The 22,157-nt window shown below is 45.7% G+C and overlaps 1 protein-coding gene across 2 annotated transcripts in view; it reads left to right on the plus strand.

Annotated features, from left to right (window-relative positions):
- Positions 1-523: 523 nt before the first annotated feature.
- Positions 524-22,157, plus strand: part of CEP170B (centrosomal protein 170B) — a 93,669-nt gene continuing 72,035 nt past the window's right edge. Inside the window, exons 1-2 of one of the 2 annotated variants that reach the window (XM_050954080.1) lie at positions 524-877; positions 4,557-4,692. In XM_050954080.1, coding sequence (XP_050810037.1) covers positions 4,588-4,692 — 105 coding nt within the window. In that variant the 5' untranslated portion in view covers positions 524-877; positions 4,557-4,587. The remainder of the gene's footprint in view (positions 878-4,556; positions 4,693-22,157) is intronic. The other variant, XM_050954081.1, reaches the window with a different exon arrangement.

The raw sequence follows: 22,157 nt of genomic DNA on the forward strand, positions 1-22,157 counted from the left end.
AGGCACCTTTGAAATACCAGTGAGAGCTAGATAGATCTCTTCTGCATCATCAGCTAAATTTGGCACAACAACCAGCTACTAGCCTGCCAGCTGTTAAGGGAAAGGCCTTCTGCCAACATTTTCATTAATAAATGGGTGAAAGTAGACGCACACCCTGGCATGCTCCGACTTGTGCATATGCAAGGAATGGGTGTGCTCCTAGAAGCTGGGGTTGCAGATGAGCATCTGGCCAACTTCTTATGCACATTGGGCAATGTGCCTGCAAGCAAAAATGCCCACCCATTTTTGCACCCATGCTTTTGACAATGTGGGCAAATTGCATACTGTAGCATTTACTGCAAAGCCTGATGCACAGCTACGATGCCCTATAAATAATCATCAGAGTGTAGCTCCTAAACGGGGACTGGAGGAAAAGGCCCTGCCCATTATCACGTCCTAACTCTTGGTTGGAACATGTCTGCTCCTTGCAGAACACACCCAAGCGCGCTGCATGCCCGGCTGCAAACAACTTCGCCGTGACTGGGGTCACAGCAGAGCTCAGGCTGCAGGCACCTTTAATGTTTAAACCAGCTTGTCACCTGACCTAACCTGGATTGTCTGCTCCGGGGAGGGCGGCTGCAGGAGAGACGGGCTCGGGGGTGGTGGAAGGGGTAGGAGCCGCCTACTGACGTCTAGAACCTGCTGTGCAAGTGCAGGCGGCGCTGCCTTCCCCTGGCAGGAGAGGGAAGGAGCCCGGCGGCCGCTGACAATGTGCGATGCCAGAGGAGCGGCCAGTCGGGCAGGCAGAGCCGGCTAGAGGCAGGCGCTGAGCCGGTACCTGCCGCCACCCGCAGCTGGCGGAGGGGCAGGGGCAGGCAGCCGCGGCGGGCTGGAGCAGGTACCGGGAGGCCGGGCCGGGGAGCGAGCCTGCGGTGGCGGGCGGGGGAGGATGGATCGGCAGCCGACAGGAAACAGCTGATCCTCAATGGCTTTGGCCTGCGGCCTCCGCCACAGCAGCACCTGGCTGGATTGCAATGCACCAGCCGGCCCGGGCCTGCCGGCGGAGTGGGGAGGAGAAGCGGGGCCGCTGCCCGCTCGGGGCCGTGCGCAGGGGGCTGTGAGATGCGGTGGGGAGCCGGCTGCCCCCGGGCAGGGGCAGGGGCAGGGGCAGAGGCTCGGGGCAGTGAAATGCGGAGGGGGGTGGGGTCTGGGCTACCGTGCAGAGAGCGGGGCAGGGGAGGAGGCGCAGGGCGCTTGGACCGAGAGATCTGCCAGGCTGTGGCCCCGGGGGAAGGCGGCCGGGCCCCTTTCCAAGTCTTGGTGGCGGTGATTGATCTGGGGAGAGCTGTCCGCCGCTCTCCAGTCTAGGGCTGGGGGTGGGGTCAGAGCTCCCCTCCTCCCCCGGCTCTGCTCTGTTCCATTCTCCACCGCACATGATTTTGGGCAGGGAAATAGACAATGTGCTTTAAACCATCTTATTCCTGATCCCCCCCCCCCCCTTTCCCCAGCCTGGTCCTCTCTAGACAAAGAGCCCCGATCTGCCTCCCCCGTGACTAATGGGCTCCATTCCCCCTCCAGGCTCCTTGGTCCCGCGGGCTGGAGGGTTTGTTGTCGCACCTTGTTTGGTTGGTGTTTTCCCTGGGTGTGGATGACTGGCAGCAGCTTTCTAATGCTGGCGGATCATGGAGGAATATACAAGCCAGCCAGTTTATTGGCATCGGTGGCCCACCACACATGCAATCAGCATCTTAAACATCCCCGAGCGGGTTTTGTTCTCAGTCTCTGCCCCTCCATTGTAGTGGATTTGATCCCGTGTGCAGCTTGGTAAATCCTCCCTCCCCACCCCCTCCTTTTAAAAACAAAAACACTTATATATTATGTCAGTGGGATTAAATGGCTTTGTTCTGCCTCTTTTTGCTTCTTGTCTAAATAACCCTCCTCTCCTAGAAGTGTCCATAATAAGCATTAGTTTCAGTAGTGTCTGCTGCTAGGGGTGAGAGCTGATTAAAGATACAGCCTCTCTCCACTGAATCGAGCTAAGGGTTGCAGCTTCAATTCCTCCACTGACTTTCTGCATTGTGGCCCAATAGCAGCTTTATGGAGTGTTTATTCCCTTCCTCCTAGCAACAAATGCCAACACGGGCTCACTGCATGGCATTAGAAGCAAAATGTAGTGTCAAAAGAGGTGGGGTGAGTTTCTTTATCCCCTAGCGTTTGTGTAGGACTAGCAGCGTAACAGGGCAGACCTTTCTGTCTGGGTCCCTGCCCGTCACAAATAGCTTTTGGTACGAATGCAAGGCCTCCTGGCGTCTTGCACTAGCAGAGTGACCATGCAGTTGCATAGCATTGTGCCCACTCAAGTCAGTGAGGCTGTTTTGAATAGGCTAGAGGTGACAGGGGAGTGGTTTTACAGAGACCTCCTTTCTGCAGAAGTCCTTCCCTTCTGTCGGCTCCTGGGGCACTGGTGCAAGGCGGCTTTCTGTGATTGTCCACATCGTGGTGCTTTTATGTTTCCAACAAGGAATACCTGAGAAGGGATGGATGGAACCAGAGGAGCTCAGGGGTACTCACAGATGCTAAAAAAGGAAAATAAAGGCAGCCCGGTAGTATGTGTTAGGGATGTTCAGTGGTGTTCTAAGCACTGACTGCTTGGTGCCCTATGAGATACAGATGAAGTCAGAATCCATGCCCCAAGGAGTTCATAATCCAAGACCGACAACATCCAGAACCTCTCTCTGAGCCTCCCAAGGCAATCACTGTCTTGGAACTCATTTCCATGTCCTTTGGGTGGACAATGGCATTTTTACTGATGCAGGATAGCGTTTGTAGTATTATTGCAGTTGTGGTCCCATGTCCCAGGAGTTAATAGTTCCATATCAGCCCAAAAGCCAAGTTAGGCACTTGCCTGAGAAGAGGATATAAAGCCAAAGGTGCATAGCACAAATTGCTCAACAATGAGGGGTATCTTTTCATGTGAACTTATTGCCATGTGACTTTGTTTACACACAGTAAATGGGATAGTAATACTTGCCTCAGGGCTTATGAAGTTTACTTCGTGTTTGAAATATGCTTTGAGATCCTCAAAAAGAAGATTCTGTAATGCAGAGATCGTGGAGCATGTATGTTAAGTGATCTCTTTCCCCTTCTTGCCATTAGTGTTGTTGATCCATCCTGCTTTGTTAGATGGACATTGTTCACACTCTCACCTATAGCTAGAAGCAAAACAAAACAAAACTTTGCGAAGAGGAATATGGGGGCAGGGAATCAAATGGATAGAAAAAAAGGGAGTCTAAGTAGTGATACATCCTTTTTTCTTTGGAGATGGGGGGGAGGGAGGGTGAAGAGAAAGAGAGAGAGAGAGAGAGAGAAACCTTCTTCCTCCCAAAACAAATGGCTTTCTTCTCTATCCACCCTTGCCCAGGGACATCAGAAACCTAATGGGAGAGCACAAGCCGCGAACAGGTTTGCTGGAACAGTTGCCTGCAGAAGTCATGCTCCTCTTAGAGTGCTCCTTGATGCATTAGCGTCGCTGATCTCTGACCAGTCATACTTTAGAGTTAGACTGTGATTTAACAGTGTGCCTGGTATAATGGGAAGTATGTAGCTGCACTGTCCTGGAGCAGACTGGAGAGCCAACTGTGATACAGCTCGGATAGCCACGGTCTGTTCCCTGGTTCTTCCCACTTGCTGTGGAAGTGGGGTGGGAAAGTAAAGAGCTACTGATACAGAACTGTAGCAGGTTGCATCCCCCACCATGTACCAGCTGAGCTCCTCTGGCTGGCTCATTGTGATGCGGGGGATACAAGGCTCTGCCTGCTCCTTGCCCCACCTGCTCTTCCCCTCCCCGTGCGTTGTGTTGTGCCTGCGATGCAGATATCCCAAAAAGGAGAATAAGAGGGCATGTTATATCTCCTTACTCCCGGAGTTAGTATGGCCAGTAGTTATGGACCAGCTTGGCTATTTGAATATGGAGGTGGAGGAAGCATGCACTGTGCTCCTTGCCAGCCTGGAGGATGCAGTGGGTCCAGAGAAAGCCTGGTCTAGAGAGCTTTCCTGCTTAAAAACAAAAATGGCCATACTGGGTCAGACCAATGATCCATCTAGACCAGCATCCTGTCTTCTGACAGTGGCCAGTGCCAGGTGCCCCAGAGGGAATGAACAGAACAGGTAATCATCAAATGATCCATCCTCTGTCGCTCATTCCCAGTTTCTGGCAAACAGAGGCTAGGGACACCATCCCAGCTCATCCTGGCTAATAGCCAGTGACGGACCTATCCTCCATGAATTTATCTAGTTCTTTTTTGAGCCCTGTTATAGTCTTGGCCTTCACAACATCCTCTGGCAAAGAGTTCCACAGGTTGGCTGTGCGTTGTGTGAATAAATACTTCTGCTTCTATACCACCTGTTGGCTTTGTAGCCATTGGATTCCAGTAGCCATGTATTTTAATCTGTTTATAAACGCCCACAAAACTTACTTAATGCATTCAGATTAATTTCAATGCTGTCAATTAACTTGCTTCTGTTATTGGCCAATAACTAATAACAAACTATATATATGTGTTGTTTTATTTGTTCAGGATGTTTCAAGGTTAAGTGCCAAACACCAAAATGAGTGTGACTTCGTGGTTCCTGGTGAGCAGCACTGGCATTCGCCACCGGCTCCCTCGGGAGATGATATTTGTTGGCAGAGATGACTGTGAACTAATGCTCCAGGTACCTATATTTTCATAAAAAATGTTCTGATCTGGTAAATATCCTCTGAAGATGTAGTAGATGTCTTGACTGTGAAGTTAGGGGTCTAGAAGCTGTTGCAGACCTAAATGTTGCTTTTAAATAAATCCCCTAATTCATAAGAACTTGATTTGAGGCTAAATTTACCATATCCACAGAGGTTTAATGGATTTGTGAAAGTGACAGTGAGCTTTCTCAAATGGCCCACTGATTAGTTTGAGAATCAGGGCTTCATTAGCTGTAAGATGACTGACTGGAACAGATTAACAGTGCTACTCCTGAGGGAATTCTGTGCCAAAAAGTTAAAAATTCGGTGCCAAAAATGTAAAAATGGTGTGCATGATATTTTAAAATTCTGCAAAATTCTGCATGTTTTATTTGTCAACACAATATAATTATGCCATTTTCAATAATTTTGGTCATTTATTTCAAAATACCCATCAGCAAGTATGTCTGTAACAATACAGACAACAAAAAAGAGTCAGGACATTTGTTTTGACAAATAGATTCCTTTCTCGACATATTAGCACATTTATATGCAGAGAGCGATACTAATATTTCCATGTATGTCAAGCACAGAAGTCTTCAAGGGTATGTCTACACAGTAAAGGAAAACCCGCGCTGGCCTGAGCCAGCTGAATGCGCTCAGCCTGTGGGGCTGTTTCATTGCTGTGCAGAATTACAGGTTCAAACTAGAACCAAAAGTCTAGGACCCTCCCAGCTTGCAGGGTCTTAGAACCTGGGCTCCAACCCCAGTCCAGAAGTCTACACAGCAATGAATCAGCCCTGCAGCCCAACCACCACGAGCCAGAGTTGGCTGGAACAGGCCAGCCAGAGGTTTTTCTTTGCTGTGAAAACATATCCTAAAAGGCAGGACATCCTTAGGAGTGAATTTAGGCCCTGATCTGGTACAGCACTGAAATATGTACAGATAGTTCAGCACTTGACTAGCAGCTGGAGCCCAGCACATGTTCGGAGCCACCGGCTGGGGGTTCCCCGGCCCTGCCCCTCTCTGGCTCCAGGCGCACTGCGGTAGCAAGCAAGAGGGACAGAGTCTTGCACACACGCCCCCCTATGTGATGATTTATGTCCCCCCTGGCTGTCCCCTCCCGTGTCTCCCCAATTTCTGAACCAAACTCACCCGCTTGGAATGTGTGAAACAGTTATTCTGCTCGGAAAGAGTAAAATCTGCAGGGGACATTAATTCTGCACTTGCGCAGTGCTGCAGAATTCCCTCAGGAGTAACCATGTGGCTGCTCATACAGGCACTACACAAAAGAAACACGATTCTGTCCTGTCATGCTGAATGGTTAGGTTGTTTTTTCTGTAGATTTTGTGGCATATACCATCCATAGATGCTTGTGATTTTGCTTTTCTCTAATTTACTATTTAATTTCATTGTTAGTGCTTTCAGAGTAAAGATCCAAACCAGGGATTTAAGAGAAACACAAATGTTCAGTGCAGAAACTAACTGATGTGGTGGCGTGAAGGAGATGGCATCCTTTTGTCCTAAAAAGTTACTGTGTTGCTTTTACGTAAAGATGCCCCTCGCCTTCCCCTCGGTGGAATAATCCAGTTTGTTTGCAGTCTTGGCCTTGATAGTCAGATGTTTCAGCTAAAGAATGCTACATATTGTTGAACATAGAGATGTACAAACTGGAGAAGAACGTTAACCAGGAGCCCTTCGCCTTAGGACTTTGTGGAAATTCAGGACCAAAATTCTTGGCTTTGGCCTAGTAGAAACATTAATATTTAGATGCCGAGAGATCTTCATTGTGAGGTTGGTTTTTTTTTTTTTTTTTTTTTTAGTTACAAATGAGCTGGTCTACAAAGAGGGGAAACGGCTTTATCTTGCCCTATCTGAAGCAGAGGTGTCTGTACACAGGGGCTGCTCCAGGCACCAGCACAGCAAGCGCGTGCCTGGGGCGGCAAGCTGTGGGGGGCGGCCTGCTGGTCGCCGTGAGGGTGGCAGTCAGGCAGTCTTCAGTGGCGTTTCTGCGAGAGGTCCACCAGTCCCGCGGCTTCGGTGGCGATTCGGCGGCGGGTACGCTGAAGGAGCGGGAATGGCAGATCACCTGCAGAGCCGCCGCCGAATCTGCGGGACTGGCGGACCTCCCGCAGAAACACTGCCGAAGGCTGCCTGACTGCTGTGCTTGGGGCTGCAAAAATCATAGCGCCGCCCCTGCCTGTACAATGGTCCCCAGATCACTGGTTGCAGCGTTTAGTGGTGATCGGGGGAAAGCTGGCTGGCTGTTGCGCAGTGGGGCTCTCTTCTCGGTTCCCACCTGCTGACTAGTGTAAAGACATGTCATAAATGCTTTTCGAATATTGTTTTCTGGCGCAAACAATGTTTGTAGCTGCTGCAGGGACTTTTTGTGATTACGGCTGGGAGGGGAGAGATTGGGTTTCCAATCAGAGTGGAGGCGTTGACAAGCAATCAATCTATTAAGATGTGGTCTAGCTATAATAACATTTGAGAAACCTCTACTCAAAAGGAAAACTTGGTGTTTTGGGGGCACTGATTTGCAATGAATGAAATGGCTAGACAGGGTTTACCAGAGTTTGACACTCCAGCATCATATTGTTTCATTTGTTGGGGTTTCCCTTTATCATGCTTTCTTGGTTTGTCTTCTTATATGTCTACGTTTGGGAGTGGGAAGTAAGACATGCAGAGGTTTAAAATGTCCTAATATTTTCTGTAGGGCTGTATGTGACTGTTCAAAAATCCTGATTGTTCCAAAGGGTTTGAGTTTTTAAGTGACCAACTTGAGGCCTTTTAAAGGAACTTGATTTCATAGGGTGGGTGCTTGGCACTTTCTGAAAATCAGGTGTCTCTAGTTGGGCACTCAAAAATGGAGACCCCAAATCAGTAGTTACTCTTAAAAATCTTGGTCGCTATTTCTTCCAGCGTTAACCCATTTCAGAGCTATCAAACTGAACCCTCACCATTCCTCTGGTGCAACATTTCCGGCTGAGGAGCTGCTCTGTGAGGCTGAGAGTTGATTCAGCGCTGTGCTGCTCTGTGAGGCTGAGAGTTGATTCAGTGCTGTGCTGCTCCTGGTCTAACAGACTCATGCCATCAGCAGCAAAGCCTAGCAGCAGGGATCCTTTTAAACTTCAGTCTGGCTCTTTTTGGTGGGTCACAGGTAGGGAGAAATTAAGTAGGCGCCAATAGAAGTTGTGAGGAGGATGTGATTGTGGTTGGGAGTCTGGGAAAGAGAGTGAAGGGAGGCGGGTTTAACTGCTTACCCAGACTGAAAGCTTATTAAGGCCAGTTGGTCGATGTTCATGTGACACATCAAACGTGACCCTTTCTGAGTGTATTTCTTTGCTGTCCTCAGTAATAAGTCTTTTGCTCTCAGGGGTGCCCAACCTATGGCCTGTGGGATCCATACATAGCCCACCAGAGCATTTCATAAAGTGGCAGGGCTTGGGCTGTCATCCCCAGGCAGAGAATCTGTTTGGCCCACACAAGGTCGTGCTTAGGTTTATGTGGCCCTCCTGTGTAATAAGGTTGAACACCACTGCTTTAGATGATACTTAACTTCTCATTTGGAGCAGCATAGTGGATTATTGTACTAGCTATTCACTTCTAGAGATGTTCTTCAGAGCTGTTTTAGGTTCCAGATGAAATGAGTTTACAGTAATCTAAGGCAGATTATAGAATTTTCACGTCACATATGTGTTTGCAAAGTTGCATGTGAGCAGATGGAGGTTGGGGTCTAAAAATAGACCTCTTTCTACAAGACCTTTATCACAAAATCACTGTGCAGACTGGCCTGACAGTTTGTCTTCAGAGGAGCCTAAGAAGTGAAGGCATTGCACGATGCATTGCATAGAGGTGTATTAGCAAAGCTCTTCTGTGGGGACCATACTCCTAGTTTACTGGAACCGGTACGTTTGTTTAGAACTTCTGGGTCAGCGTGCTTACTGCAGAGTTATTTTGTTTGAAAGTGTGTTTTCGGGGATCGAGCCATTTGCAGTAAATTATTCCTAGTACACATACAGCAGACTGGTATTGTCAGGGGAATGGAATGTATAACCTAATAGGTCTCGAACATTATGATTATTTAGTAGTCATATTGTGGTAATGACTAGGTCAGGGCCTCACGTGTTGCAAAAGACAGTCCCTGCCCCAGAGAGCAGACTATCTGTTATTCTACTGCTCTAGGAATTACTTTGTGGGCGGGGATGGAAATAGATTCTTATTTTTAAGTTTCTTTAGTTGAGTTGTTTCCAGGTAACAATAGATTCCTAAACAATTAAAATGCTTTACTGTTTTGTTACAGAATTATAAAGAGATGCTATATGCTTTATTTTGACCCGGGTTCATTTATTTCATCCAGTGGGCTGGATCTACTGTTAGCAGTCAACTAGTTGAAGAAGATTGGAGCCTTAAAGCTTGAAACTAAATTGGTTTGCTGGGCAGGAACTTAATCTTTCTGGAAATCTTCTACACCTACGTAGAGGATTAGAAATATTTAAAATACTTCTGCGGTGTTGTCAGGCTTTTTAGTGCAAGTAGTTGTGAGGCATGTTTTGGTTCTGAACATAAGTAAAAGGGAAAACCTGGGTTTAATTTGTATTTTGAGGTGCAGCCTGGATTATTATAAATAGTTAGGGGCTCAGTTGTGCCATTCTCACGTTGAGTTTGCTCTTCAACCAGTCCTCTTGATTCCAAGGAGATTATCCAAGGAGTAAGATATTATTCAACATGAGTAACGGTTTCAAGGTCCATCTCTAAATAACGTAGTAAAAAATGCCAAGTTTGCATGACCTTTTTTTGGGGAAAAGAATCAATTAAAATTTTTTCTTATGAAAATGTTTTAGGTTTTGGTCAAAACAATTTTTTTCGCCAGGGGGAATTTAGGGGGAAAACAACAACTTTTTTCAAACTTTCCTGAAAAATGTAAATGGCATTTTTAATCAACTCTGACCACCTTTCTTAATCTTTTTTGTATTTGAGGCTTTAACAAAAATGAAGAGAATTAAGTTTTCATAAACTGAAAATTCTTGCCGAAAACCAACCATTAAAAAAAAAAAAAAAGGGCTAGCACTGGGAGCTGTGTGGGGGGAAGAGGAAGCTGGAATTGGTTGGGCACCAAGGGGTTGGGGATTAAGAACCAATGTGATGAGGGGAGGGAGAAGAGCAGCCCTGATAAGGCCCTGGGATGCAGGGGAGAACTGGAACTGGCCAGGGAAAGAGACTGGGAAAAGGAGCCAGGAATTGGAGGAGACCGGGCCAGGAGCCTGGGAGGGTGTGGGTGGTAGATTGAGATTGGCTGAGGAGCCCCCAAAGGGGCACATTAGGAGTCGGAGCCAGGGGGGAGGGTTAGGGAAGAGACAAATCACACAAGGGGCTGCGAATGGGGAACTGAGGTTGGCTGGGGAAGGAAACTGGGACTGTGTGTGGGATGGTAAATACTCTGCTAAATCAGGTCTGAGGTGTCTAAAACTGGGCACCCAAAATTAGTGGAATCTTTTGGCCTAAATAATTTTGTCTCAGCTCCCTATCTGTAAAATGGGGATAATACCCTTGCAGGGGTGTTGGGAATATAAATTAGTTAATGTTTATGAAACACTCAGCTACTGACTCACCAAACTCTTTATGGCAAGGCAATCTAAGGGATAAGGAGTTCAGGAGAGCTGGCAGCTTCTGAAAGAGGAAAGACAAAACAGCAAACTGTCCCCGTATAAAGAAAAGGAAGAATAGTAAGGGGCCAATATGGCTCCATCGTGAGCTCTTTAATGACCTGAAAATCAAAAAGTGGAAATATGGACAACTTGCTTGTGTTATTCTTTTGTACTCGTGTTTTGCATGTCGACACAAAATGAGAACTGTTAAGGCACATCATGCATTACACCTAGCAAGGGACATACAGTGCAGTAAGAAGAGGTTCTATAAATATATTAGGAGCAAGATGAAGGAAAGTTTAAGTCCTCTACTTAATGGGGAAGGAGAGCGAATAAGGGATTACGTCAATAAGGCTGAGTTGTTTAATGCTTATTTTGCTTTAGTCTTAACTAAAAAGATTAATTGTGACCAGATGATTAACACAATTAATATTAACAAGGGGGAAGGAATAGGGAAGAACAGGTTAAAGACTATTTAGATAAGTTAGAAGTATTCAAGTCAGCAGGATCTGATGAAATGTATCCTAGGGTACTTAAGGATAGTGCCCTGCAAATCCGTGGATATCTGCAGACTGTTCTTGCAGATTGCAGATCAGATGCTGATACAAATTTTGTATCAAAAGCTCTGCATATATGTGGATATCCGCTTTATATCCATGGACCATTTTTGTGGATCTCTGATCGGATGCGGATACAAAGGTTGTATCTGTGCAAGGCTCTACTTAAGGAACTAGCTGAAGCAATTATCAGTTGTCTTTGAGAACTCATGGAGAGTGGGTGAGGTCTCAGAGGAATGGAGAAGGGCAAACATAGTCCGAGATGGCTCTGTGCAGCAGCACAGCAGTCAAGTGGCCTTCGGCGGCATCCCTGCGAGTGGCCCGCTGGGGACACGGATTCGGCGGTGTTACTGCGGGTGATCTGCCGGTCCCGCGCCTTCAGTGTATCCGCCGCCAAATTGCCGCCGGGGCCGTGGGACCGGCGGACCTCCCTCTGGCATGCTGCTGAAGGCAGCCTGACTGCCGCCCTCACAGCGATCGGCAGGCTGCCCCCCACGGCTTGCCACCCCAGTCACGGGCTTGCTGCGTTGGTGCCCGGAGCCGCCTCTGAACATAGTACCTGCCTTTAGAGAGGAAACAAAGGGGACCCGGGGAATTATAGCCCAGGCAGTCAGCCTAACTTCAATACCTTGAAAGATACTGAAACAAATTATTAGGCAATCAGTTTGTAAGCACCTAGATGATAGTAGGTTAAAGAGTAATAGCCACTATGGATTTGTCAAGAACAAATCATGCCAAACAAACTTTATTTCCTTCTTTGACAGGGTTACTGGCCAAGTGGATGGGGGAAGCAATGGATGTTGATTTTAGTAAGGCCTTTGACACAGTCCCATATGACATTCTCATAAGCAAACTAGGGAAATATGTTCTAGATTAAATACTCTGAGATGGGCTCACAACTGTTTGATAACTATTCATTGATAGTCTGTCAATGGTTCACTGTCAAATTGGGAGGAATTATCTAGTGAGGTCCTGCAGGGATCAGTTCCAGTCCAGGTACTATTCAGTATTTTCATTAATTACTTTGATAATGGAATGGAGAGGATGCTTATAAAATTTGCCGATGACACCAAGCTGGGAGGGGTTGCAAGCACTTTGGGGGACAGGATTAGAATTCAAAATGACCTTGACAAATTGGAAAATTAGGCTGAAATTAACAAGATGAAATTCAATAAAGACTAGTGTAAAGTACTTCACTTAGGAATTAAAAATCAAATGCACAGCTCCAAAATGGGGAATAACTGGGTAGGCAGAGTACTGCAGAAAAGGCTCTGGGGGTTATAGTAGATCACAAATTGAATATGAGCCAACAATATGCTGCAGTTGCAAAAAAAGGCTAATATTCTGGGATATATTAACAAGAATGTCGTATGAAAGATACAGGAGGTAATTGTCCCGTTCCACTCAGCTGGAGTACTGTGTCCAGTTTTGGGTGCCACATTTTAGGAAAAAGGTGAAGAATTGGAGAGCGACCAGAGGAGAGCAACAAAAAATGATAAAATGTTTAGAAAACCTAACCTATAAGAAAGTGTTAAAAAAAACAACAACCTGGACATGTTTAGTCTTGAGAAAAGAAAACTCAGAGGGGATGTGATAAGTCTTCAGATATATTAAGGGCTGTTATGAAGAGGACTCTGATCAGTTGTTCTCCATGTCCACTGAAGGTGGCACAAGAAGTAATTGGTTTTATCTGCAGCAAGGGAGATTTAGGTTTAGTCCTTGGCTACGCTACAAAATTAAGTTGACCTAAGTCCACAGTATGTCCCCTTTGTTGGTGATGCACGTCCTCACTAGGAGCTCTTCCATTGGCTTAACTTTGTGGGACACTGACAGCTGGAGTCCACCCCCCTCGGATGGTGGGGCTCCGGCTGTCATTCGCACATGGGGCTGACAGCCAACAGGTGATGTAAATAATGCAGTGTCTACACAGACGCTCTAGCGACCTAACTGCATCGACCTACGTACTATGCCTCTCGCAGAAGTGGAGTTGTTCGGTTGGTGTAGTGGGCAGCTTACGTCGGTGGGAGCAAGACTGTAGTGTAGACACTGACCGAGTTAGACCAGGCCTAAGGTATTAGGAAAATCATTCTAATTCTAAGGATAGTTAAGCACTGGACAGTGGCATGGCTACCGTGATGCAAGTGATGCAGTACCATGGCCCCATGAGGTAATGGGGCTCAATCATCCCTGAAGCTGAGCTGGGCCACTATGGACCACCACAGGGCAATGGGTGAGACTGGAATGGGGGGTCTCTTTGGCTGGGGTAACCTTGGGCATGAATAACTGACAAAGACACATGGAGAAGGCATGGGGAGTGGGGTGTCAAAGTGCCTGGGGATGTGCAGGGACAGGGGTTGCCTGAAGGTGGGAGGTAGCACACAAGGTAAAAGCCACTTTGTACGGGGTGGGAAAGTTTTGGGGGAAGAGGACTACGGGATTGGAAGAAGGGAGCTGGAGGGCCTAGATCAGAGCTGGGAGGATGGGAGAAAGGGAGATGGAGCAGAACTGAGTGGAGCTAGGGGTGCTTGATTACAGCTGTTGAGGATGGGGGAAGAGGGTTGGTGCGCAGCTCGGTGGGTCTGGCTCACAGCCGGGGAGCTGCAGGGTGTGGGAGGCTGGGATTGGAGCAGAGGTGGAGGAGACTGAGTGGGGAAGCTAAGGGAGGGCTTGTGGGGCCTGAAATGGGGCTGGGAGGGGGATCAGGAAAGTTGGAGAGGTAGAAAGGGAACTAAAAGGGCCTGGAGGGGTGATTGGACTGGGGTTGGGAGAGCTGAGGGTCTATAGGGAGGGAGCTGTGAGGGAGCTGGAGGGAACCTAGGCAGGAGCTGTGGGATGGGAAAGCTGGATTGGGGCTTTGCAGAACTAGGCAGGAGCAAGTGGATGGGGGGAGAGAGGCTGTATTAGGGTGGATTTCAGAACTGGGAAAGGGGCCCCTAATTTATTCTTGCCCAGGGGCCTTCTGGGGCCTTGTTAGGCCATTGGCTCTGAAATAGGGTTACCAAGGGAGGTTGTGGAATCCCCGTCATTGGAGGTTTTTAAGAACAGGTTAGTCAGACATCTGTCAGGGGTGGTCCGGGTTTACTTGGTCCTGCCTGAATGCAAGGCGCTGGGCTTGATAACCTCTTGAGATCCCTTCTAGCCCTGCATTTCTGTGATTCTGTAGTGACGAGCACCACTGAAAAGCCTATGACGAAATTAATAATTTTGTCCTCAGAGCAGGGGTTGAACAATGTGCAGTCAATAAGGAACCGCATATAGAACAATGAGGAGAAAACAAAATATTGAATAGCTGCTCATTCAGTGAGCTCTGTCTGCTCTGTGCGCTGAGTGAGGTGGGGACCTGGTGGGGAAAATACTATGTGGTTATGTAATTAAATGCTGTTTCATAATGCATAGGTCCAATGTGTCTGAATTAAGATTTCACAGGCAACTTTACTTCTGATGTTTCCTAACTTCTGAGAGTTTGAATTTGCAGCCTTAATGATGTTCTTTTACCATGGTTTTTTGGTCTCATATGTATAGCGTATAATAAACCATACAGATTTGTGGCTTCGAGATTTGACATGAACTTTTTAATCTACTTGGCTACATTTTCACTCTAGCCGATGCTCATTGGGTGAATTCATCTTGTGCTGTAGCATGCTTCCAGAATACCCAGGCTCAGGAGACTCTCTATGGGTTCTGCAGAGCAAGCTCCACTGGGTCTAATGTCCCTCTGTCCCTCTTGTGGAGGCATTGGTGCCGGCATTGTCTGGGATGGAAGCAGGGCCGCAGAGAACGGGTTCGGGCCCTGGTGAAAAAAAGTTTTTGGGCCCCCCAGCAAGGGTGGACCAGCTAAGCAGGGCAGCCGAAGCCCGGCCCTGGGCCGCCTTCTGGACTGCCAGGCCCCAGTAATTTGTACTGGCTTCCTCCACTCCCCACTGTTGGCCCTGGGTGGAAGCAGGACAGGTCAGGGCAATTCTGTGCTCTAGCTTTATGGTACCATTGCAGGGGTCCATAGGAGCTGAACCAGCCCTTCATTACAGGAGGCAGAAGCTGCCTCCCCTCTGCCCTGGGACTGACTTTAGCACCAGTGCTGGAAGGGCAAGTCTGACCCCAGGTCTCAGATTATCCTAAACTATTTATTTGTTCATTAAGTGGCCTAGGCGCTTCACAGACATGTCTGAAGTAGGGCTGTTGATTAATTGCAGTAACATGCGATTAACTGCACTATTAAACAATAGAATGCCAATTGAAATTTATTCAACATTTTTGTATGTTTATCTACGTTTTCAAATATATTGATTTCTAGTACAACACAGAACACAAAGTATACAGTGCTCACTTTATATTATTATTTTTATTACAAATATTTGCACTGTAAATATGATAAAAGAAATAGTATTTTTCAGTTCACCTCATACGAGTATTGTAGTGCAATTTCTTAACAAATGTAGATTTTTTTTGTTACGTAACTGCACTCAAAAACAAAACAGTGTAAAATTTTAGAGCCTATAAGTCCACTCAGTCCTGCTTCTTGTTCAGCCAATTGCTAAGACAAACAGGTTTATTTACATTACGGGAGATACTGCTGCCTGCTTCTTATTTAGAATGTCACCTGAAAGTGAGAACAGACATTTGCTTGGCACTTTTGTAGCCGGCGTTGCAAGGTATTTACATGCCAGATATGCTCAACATTCTTATGCCCCTTCATGCTTCAGCCACCATTCCAGAGGACATGCTTCCATGCTAATGATGCTCGTTTAAAAAATAATGGTTAATTAAATTTGTTAAAATTCTCCCCCAAGGAGCTCAGTATGTTTTCTACTCCGTTTTACCCACATTCTGCCATATATTTCATGTTATAGCAGTCTCGGATGATGACCAAGCACATGTTTGTTTTAAGAACACTTTCACTGCAGGTTTGACAAAACATAAAGAAGGTACCCATGTGAGATTTCTAAAGATAGCTACAGCACTGGACCCAAGGATTAAGAATCTGGAGTGCCGTCCAGAATCTGAGAGGGACCAGGTGTGGAGCATGCTTTCATATGTCCTAAAAGAGCAACACTCAGATGCGGAAACTACAGAACCCGAATCGTCAAAAAAGAAAAGCAACCTTCTGCTGGCGGCATCTGACTCGGATAATGATGGTGAACATGTGTCAGTCCTCTCAGCTTTTGATTGTTATTGAGCAGAATCTGTCATCAGCATAGACACATGTCCTCTGGAATGGTGGTTGAAGCATGAAAGGACATATGAATCTTTAGTGCATCTAACATGTAAATATCTTGTGATGCCAGCTACAACAGTGGCATGTGAATGTCTGTTCTCACTTTCAGATGACATTGTAAACAAGAAGTGGGCAGCTTTTATCGCCTGCAAATTTTAACCAAACTTGTTTGTCCGAGCGATTGGCTGAAGTAGGAATGAGTGGACTTGTAGGCTCAAACTTTACGTTGTTTTATTTTTGAAATCAGGTTTTTTTTTGTACATAATTCTACATTTGTAAGCTCAACTTTCATGATAAAGAGATTGCCCTACAGTACTTGTATTAGGTGAGTTGAAAAATACTATTTCTTTTGTTTTTTACAGTGCAAATATTTGTAATAAATATAAAGTGAGCAATGTACACTTTGTAGTCTGTGTTATAATTGAATCAGTATATTTAAAAGTGTAGAAAACATCAAAAATATTTAAATGGCATTCTTTTGTTTAACAGCGCAATTAATGGAGATTAATTTTTTTAATCGCGTGACAGCCCTAGTCTGAAGACAAAGGTCCCTGCTCTGAGGTGCCTACAGCCTTACAGACCACATATAAATGGGGGCTGTTCTCTAACAGCAAACAAGTGAAAGAGCCGGGAGGTTAGCACATGTCATCCTAGTTTCATGATGTCTGACTATAGCCTTGCTGTTTTGGTTCTGTGTTTTCCTTTGTCTGTTTTGCTAACACTTAGTGGAGGGTGGGTTAAGGCTTATCCAACTCACCCAAGAAGCAGGTCTTGATGGGGCTGGTGGCATGGTAGACCCTGTGGGGAAAGGCCGGAGGTAGTTCCCATGCAGCAAGCAATTGGGAGGGAGGAACGGGGTGAGTAGTGTGATGTGAAGTGAGCAGATCTCAGGCAGCTTGAGCAGAGGAATGGTAGTGAGGGCTTAAGCAAAAAGAAGAGTAGGAGCTAAGCTGAGCAGAGCTTTGAAGACTGTAACTTGGGCTGGAATTGAAGGACACGAGGCAAAGGGGACCAGAAGAGGGTTGGATGTGACTGGACTATTTATATGTGTGTTTGGGAGAAGGGGCATTAGCGTGTCATCGCTCCTAGTAAACGTGCAAGCCAGACTTTTGTGGCAGCCTTTTGGACAGCTTACAGAATGGCACAAAGAGAGTCAGGGAAGCCAGGGAGGAGGAAGCTGCAGTAGCTGGGTCGAGAGATGGTTAACAATGAGTTATAGACATGTTATTTCAAACTGGGTGAGAAAATTCAACGTATGTTCTAGTTAAGACTTATACTCCTGGAAGAGTCTAGATCCTGACCTGCTGAATTACGGGTTTGTTTCCTTCCCCTGTCTAGAATCTTACCTTGGAGATCCTGACAAGTGGCAAGAGCGCCACAGACATTGAACCACAAAAGTGCTAGTCAGCCGCAAATCTAGTCTGTTTCAAAATAATGGATTAAATAGTTTCCAGCACTGCACCCACCTCTGAATCCCCTGGCCAGCTGCTGGGAGTTTGCAGTTTTATATTCCAGGGTGGTGTGTGTGTTTAAATATTTTTCTGCTCCTGGTTGCCACCCTTAGGACCTCAGTCCTGCATTGGAATCTGTTTGTGTCCACTGTCTTAGTTGTGATGGGACTAAAACTGTGGTTCCCAAACTGGGGTTTGTGAACCCCTGGGGGTTCACAAAGTGTTACAGGGGGTTCTTGGAAAAAAAAATCCCTAATGGTGGACTGAACTGTCCTTAGGGACCCTGGGCAGCACAGGGACAGCAGCCCGGAGCCCCGGGACTTCCAAGAGCTAAGCAGATCAAAGGAAGCATATCTATCACACTGAGGAGATGTAAATTTCAAAACCTTATAAGAAATGGAAAGGGAGGTGGATATTTTTTGTTGTTTTTGAAATAAATAGTCAGTGTTGTTTTTAAAATTATTGTGAAGAACAAGTTTAAGCTTTGTTAAAATGTGCGTTGTTTGCTTGGACTGCTCAAGACCTGAATGCTTGTGTAGGAGGAACTCTTTGAGTTGGCTTCTTAAAATACCTTTATGCTGTTTCACATCTGATACTCCTTGATGAAACATAGGAGCCTTGTCTTATAACAGGCTTATTCAAAGTGATGCAAATACAAAAGTGAGATCTTGGAAGCGTGTTGCCGTTTTCATAATGTAATAAAAATATTGTAATGATGAATAATAATTCATAATAAATAGTGTGTAATAAGCATGTCATAAAAACACATTTTATATTTCCAAGTTCATTACTTTTATAACTTATACTCAGGTAAAGGAGAAAATCCCTGGAAATATGAACTTTTAGGAGGGGATTCGTGAGACTTGACATTTTAGTGAAAGGGGTTCACAGGTTGTTAAAGTTTGGGAACCACTGGACTAAAAGCATCACCTCAGTTGCTTGAGGCCTGGCTCTGTTCCTGGGACTGTAATAGGCTCATATACCCTGTGGACTGGGCACAAAATGGAGATGCATAACACTCACCGACCAGTGGACTACTCTGGCACAAACCCCTGTGCTTATGCAGAGTCCCATTGAAGACAAGGCATGCCCTACTTTGATGTGTGTCCATTGTAACAGATCTGTTGCAGGGCTTAACTGATTGTACTAGAGAAATACTGAGATGGACTGTACACAAAATGCTGTCTAATGCACAAAGTAGACAAATCCAGCTGGGTAATCTCTCTTGGTGGTGTGAATTTTGGGTGTTACTTGTAAAAATAATAAGTGAGCAAATTTCAAATCAGAGTATGCGATTTTTAAATTGCTCCAGTGGTCCAGTTTAAAAGGCTGGCACCAAGAGGTTTAAATTCCCTTACTGGGACAGTGGCTGTTTTGCACTGTGGCTAGCTCTGAGCATTTCCCAGAGTGCTAGTAACAACTGTTACTGACAGAAGTGTAACCTGCTCAGCATGGAAAGTATTTGACTTAGATAACTGCAGCGCTCTGGCCGCAACCTGCAACAAACATTCATTCTAAGTGCCAGTGACACACATCAGACTATCGTTAACATACAGAATACAGCAACTGCCACTGTGTATTTATTTGATCTCAGAGGCTCTTAGGAAGTTGCGGACTGCACTTTTGTTGTGGAAGCAGCAACTTTCTGCATTCATGGCAGCTTTTTCACAATGCCACTCGCAAATTTGGCCTCTGTCATGATGAGGGGGCAGCTGGGCTGAATTTCAGGGAGTCATGCAAGGGCACCGTTTAGATAGGGTGAGCCAGGGAGCTGACCCTCCTGTGCTTAGCCTACACGCAACTCAAGTTGGGCTGTTCTTGTCAGAGGGAGGCTGTTTGTGGTCCTATCCTTGGGGGCGGGAAGCTGAGGTGCATGGAACCAGTTGTGGAGAGGCTGGCCCCTGCTGCTGACAGCAGCATCCAAGGGCTGGCGGTGCTGAAATGAGCCTCTGGAAGCCAGGCCCAGCAGGGAACTGCAGCATGGAGGAGGTGGGGTATGGGGAGGAGGAGCCTGTGCTGCCACTGGGATCGGGGGCCTGGTCCCTGCATTCCTGCGCACTCTAGGCTATGATTGCAACTGGGCAGGGGGTGAGGGGAGGGGGCAGGGCTGGATGTGGTGCACAGAGGGAAGACCCTACATTCCTTTCCCCCAACACATGGTGCCCACACTTGGGGACTTGTTCACTGCAGTGTGTGCCCGCACTGGCCCTAAGTGGCCCCTGGACCGCCCACTGTAAGCTGCCTCCTTCACTGCAACCTGAAATGGTGCCTCTACCTCAATGCCACTTATATTTGGCCCAGACGCAACTTCCTTTGACAAAACCGTAGCTTTAACACACTGTGGCTGCAACCTTTGAGCCTAAAACCACAACTTTCTGACAGCCTTACTTCTCTCCCGTACCATAATCCCTCCTGGCACTGAGTTTCAGATCCAAAGGTCGAGTTGCAAATCTTGATCCTGTGCATAAAGCTGAAGCGGAAGAGTTTTGCCTGTGGGTCTTGTGCTGAGCCTAGGGAGAAACGGAATCTGGATCTACGTAGAGACCCAGGGTCTGACTGCTGCTAAACCGTATGGGGAAATACAAGGGACGGCTTGATTCTCCCTCGTCTCTATCCCCAGGCAGGTTTCTGATCCTGTGGATCTCACTTTGAATCTGTTCGCGGCCTACTGTTTTCGTTCCTCTCTCCTCCCTGCATCATTCCTGGAGCCCTCCCTGCTCTCTATCCATAGAGCCATGGAGACCTGTCACACAATATCTGTTCTCTGCGGTATGGGATCTCCCTCCATGGGGACTCCGCTACTCTGGATTCCTGCAGTGCAGAGCCACATTTTTAAGCTGCTTATAGTTCTAACCCAGCAGGCTCAGGATTTGAGGCTATGTGACTAATGTGGTGAGTGTGTTTTCAAGGACCATAGACATACCACTTGGCTGCGTGGGTAGTCGCAGTAAATGAAAAGGCTGATGCAGGGTGCTGGTGGAGGTTTTGAGATTGGCACACAAAGATTTAGGTAGATTTGTTTGGAAATATGCCCCCTTCTAATGTAGGCTTTAGGGGGGTTATCAAAGTATACAGTACCTCTCCCTTTGAATAACTTTGTTAATTTGAGGTAAATGGTAAGTTTTAGGTATTTAAAACATGGTGTATTATAGACTGTGTTGGAGAAACAGAGCAGCATAACGTTATTAAGAAGTGATTATATTTATGGAAAAGAAATACCGTGTAAGTCAATATTGTATCGTTCCATGTTACCCTTCAGAAAATGTGGTAAATGCTGTTACTGAGTGTTCAGGAAAAGCACACTTCTTGTCTACAAGAAAAGTTATTTGAACTGATAGTAGGCTCTGTACTAGAACTGGAGAAACTTTGAATTTCTCCTTCTGCCTCAGAGTGGATTTGATTTAAACCAAATTGATTTAAATCATGATTTAAATCACTAGTCAGGAGGACTTGATTTAATCATGGATTTCTACATAAAAGTGCATTCTTGTTGGTTGTTATAACCTTAATACATGTTCTTCACAACTCAGAGATATATGTTTCATTTTTAGAAGGTACACACTATACATTTTTAAACAGTGATTTATTTGAAAACTTTTCAGATTTGTTTTATAGCTATATAAAAAAATGAATGATTGTTTGGTTATTTCATCTACCAAAGGTAATTGAAGCAGATAGTTCACCTCCCAATGACTTCAGAAATATCTCCAATTCAACAGGTTAATCATTAATATTTGGAGGATTTTCTTGTCATGCTGTATTAGGAGGAGAACATCACCAGACAGACATTTTAAATTGTTTTTATTTAACTAAAACAATGTTAAGTATTCTGGATTTTTTTTCTTCAACAGCAAACATATAATATTTTAACAAAACAAGTTTATGTCCCTGGCTTCTCACATTTATCTCCAGTCTTCTTCTCCTTGTCCAGATCTATTCCACCCCCAACAAGCTTCTATTCACTGAACTTTTTGAAACTTTGCACTTTTAGATAGAAATAAGGGATTAACTCTGTGTATACAAATTTGCAGAGAGACAATAGCTGTTATTTGTCACCTCTATATATTATTTATTTAAAACATTTTTGCTGTTAGCATGCATGTTACCTCTGGAGACACAAATCCACAGTTTGAGAACTGCTGCAAAACTAAGCATCTCTGATGGTATCTTCTAGATTGAGCACTAAGTCCCATTGGGTAGATAGAAAGATTAACCTAAATAATCTATACAGAAGCCCCTGGAACCCCGTAAGATTGGGTCCCTAATCCATGAACTGTTGGAACTCATTTACAAAACTTTTCTTAAACATTACATGAATATGTTGTCTCATACTATAGAATTAGAATGTATCTTAATTAGAACTATCTTTAGATAAGTTTTTTTCCTCAAAAAGCATTTTATCACCAAAAATCTGATTTTAAATACAAAACAATCCAATTTTTTTTCATTATTATTTTTAAATCGATTTTTATCCACCATGTTCTGCCCCCTCCCCATCTCCTGAGGTGTAACCCTCTGTCTGGCTCTTTTCAGCTTTAGGCTTCCATTCAAACAGTTGTTCCTCCACCCCTTCATTTGAGAAGATGAAACCCT

The sequence above is a fragment of the Gopherus flavomarginatus genome, chromosome 5 (genome assembly GCF_025201925.1).
Source record: "Gopherus flavomarginatus isolate rGopFla2 chromosome 5, rGopFla2.mat.asm, whole genome shotgun sequence".
NCBI classification, from domain to species: domain Eukaryota; kingdom Metazoa; phylum Chordata; order Testudines; family Testudinidae; genus Gopherus; species Gopherus flavomarginatus.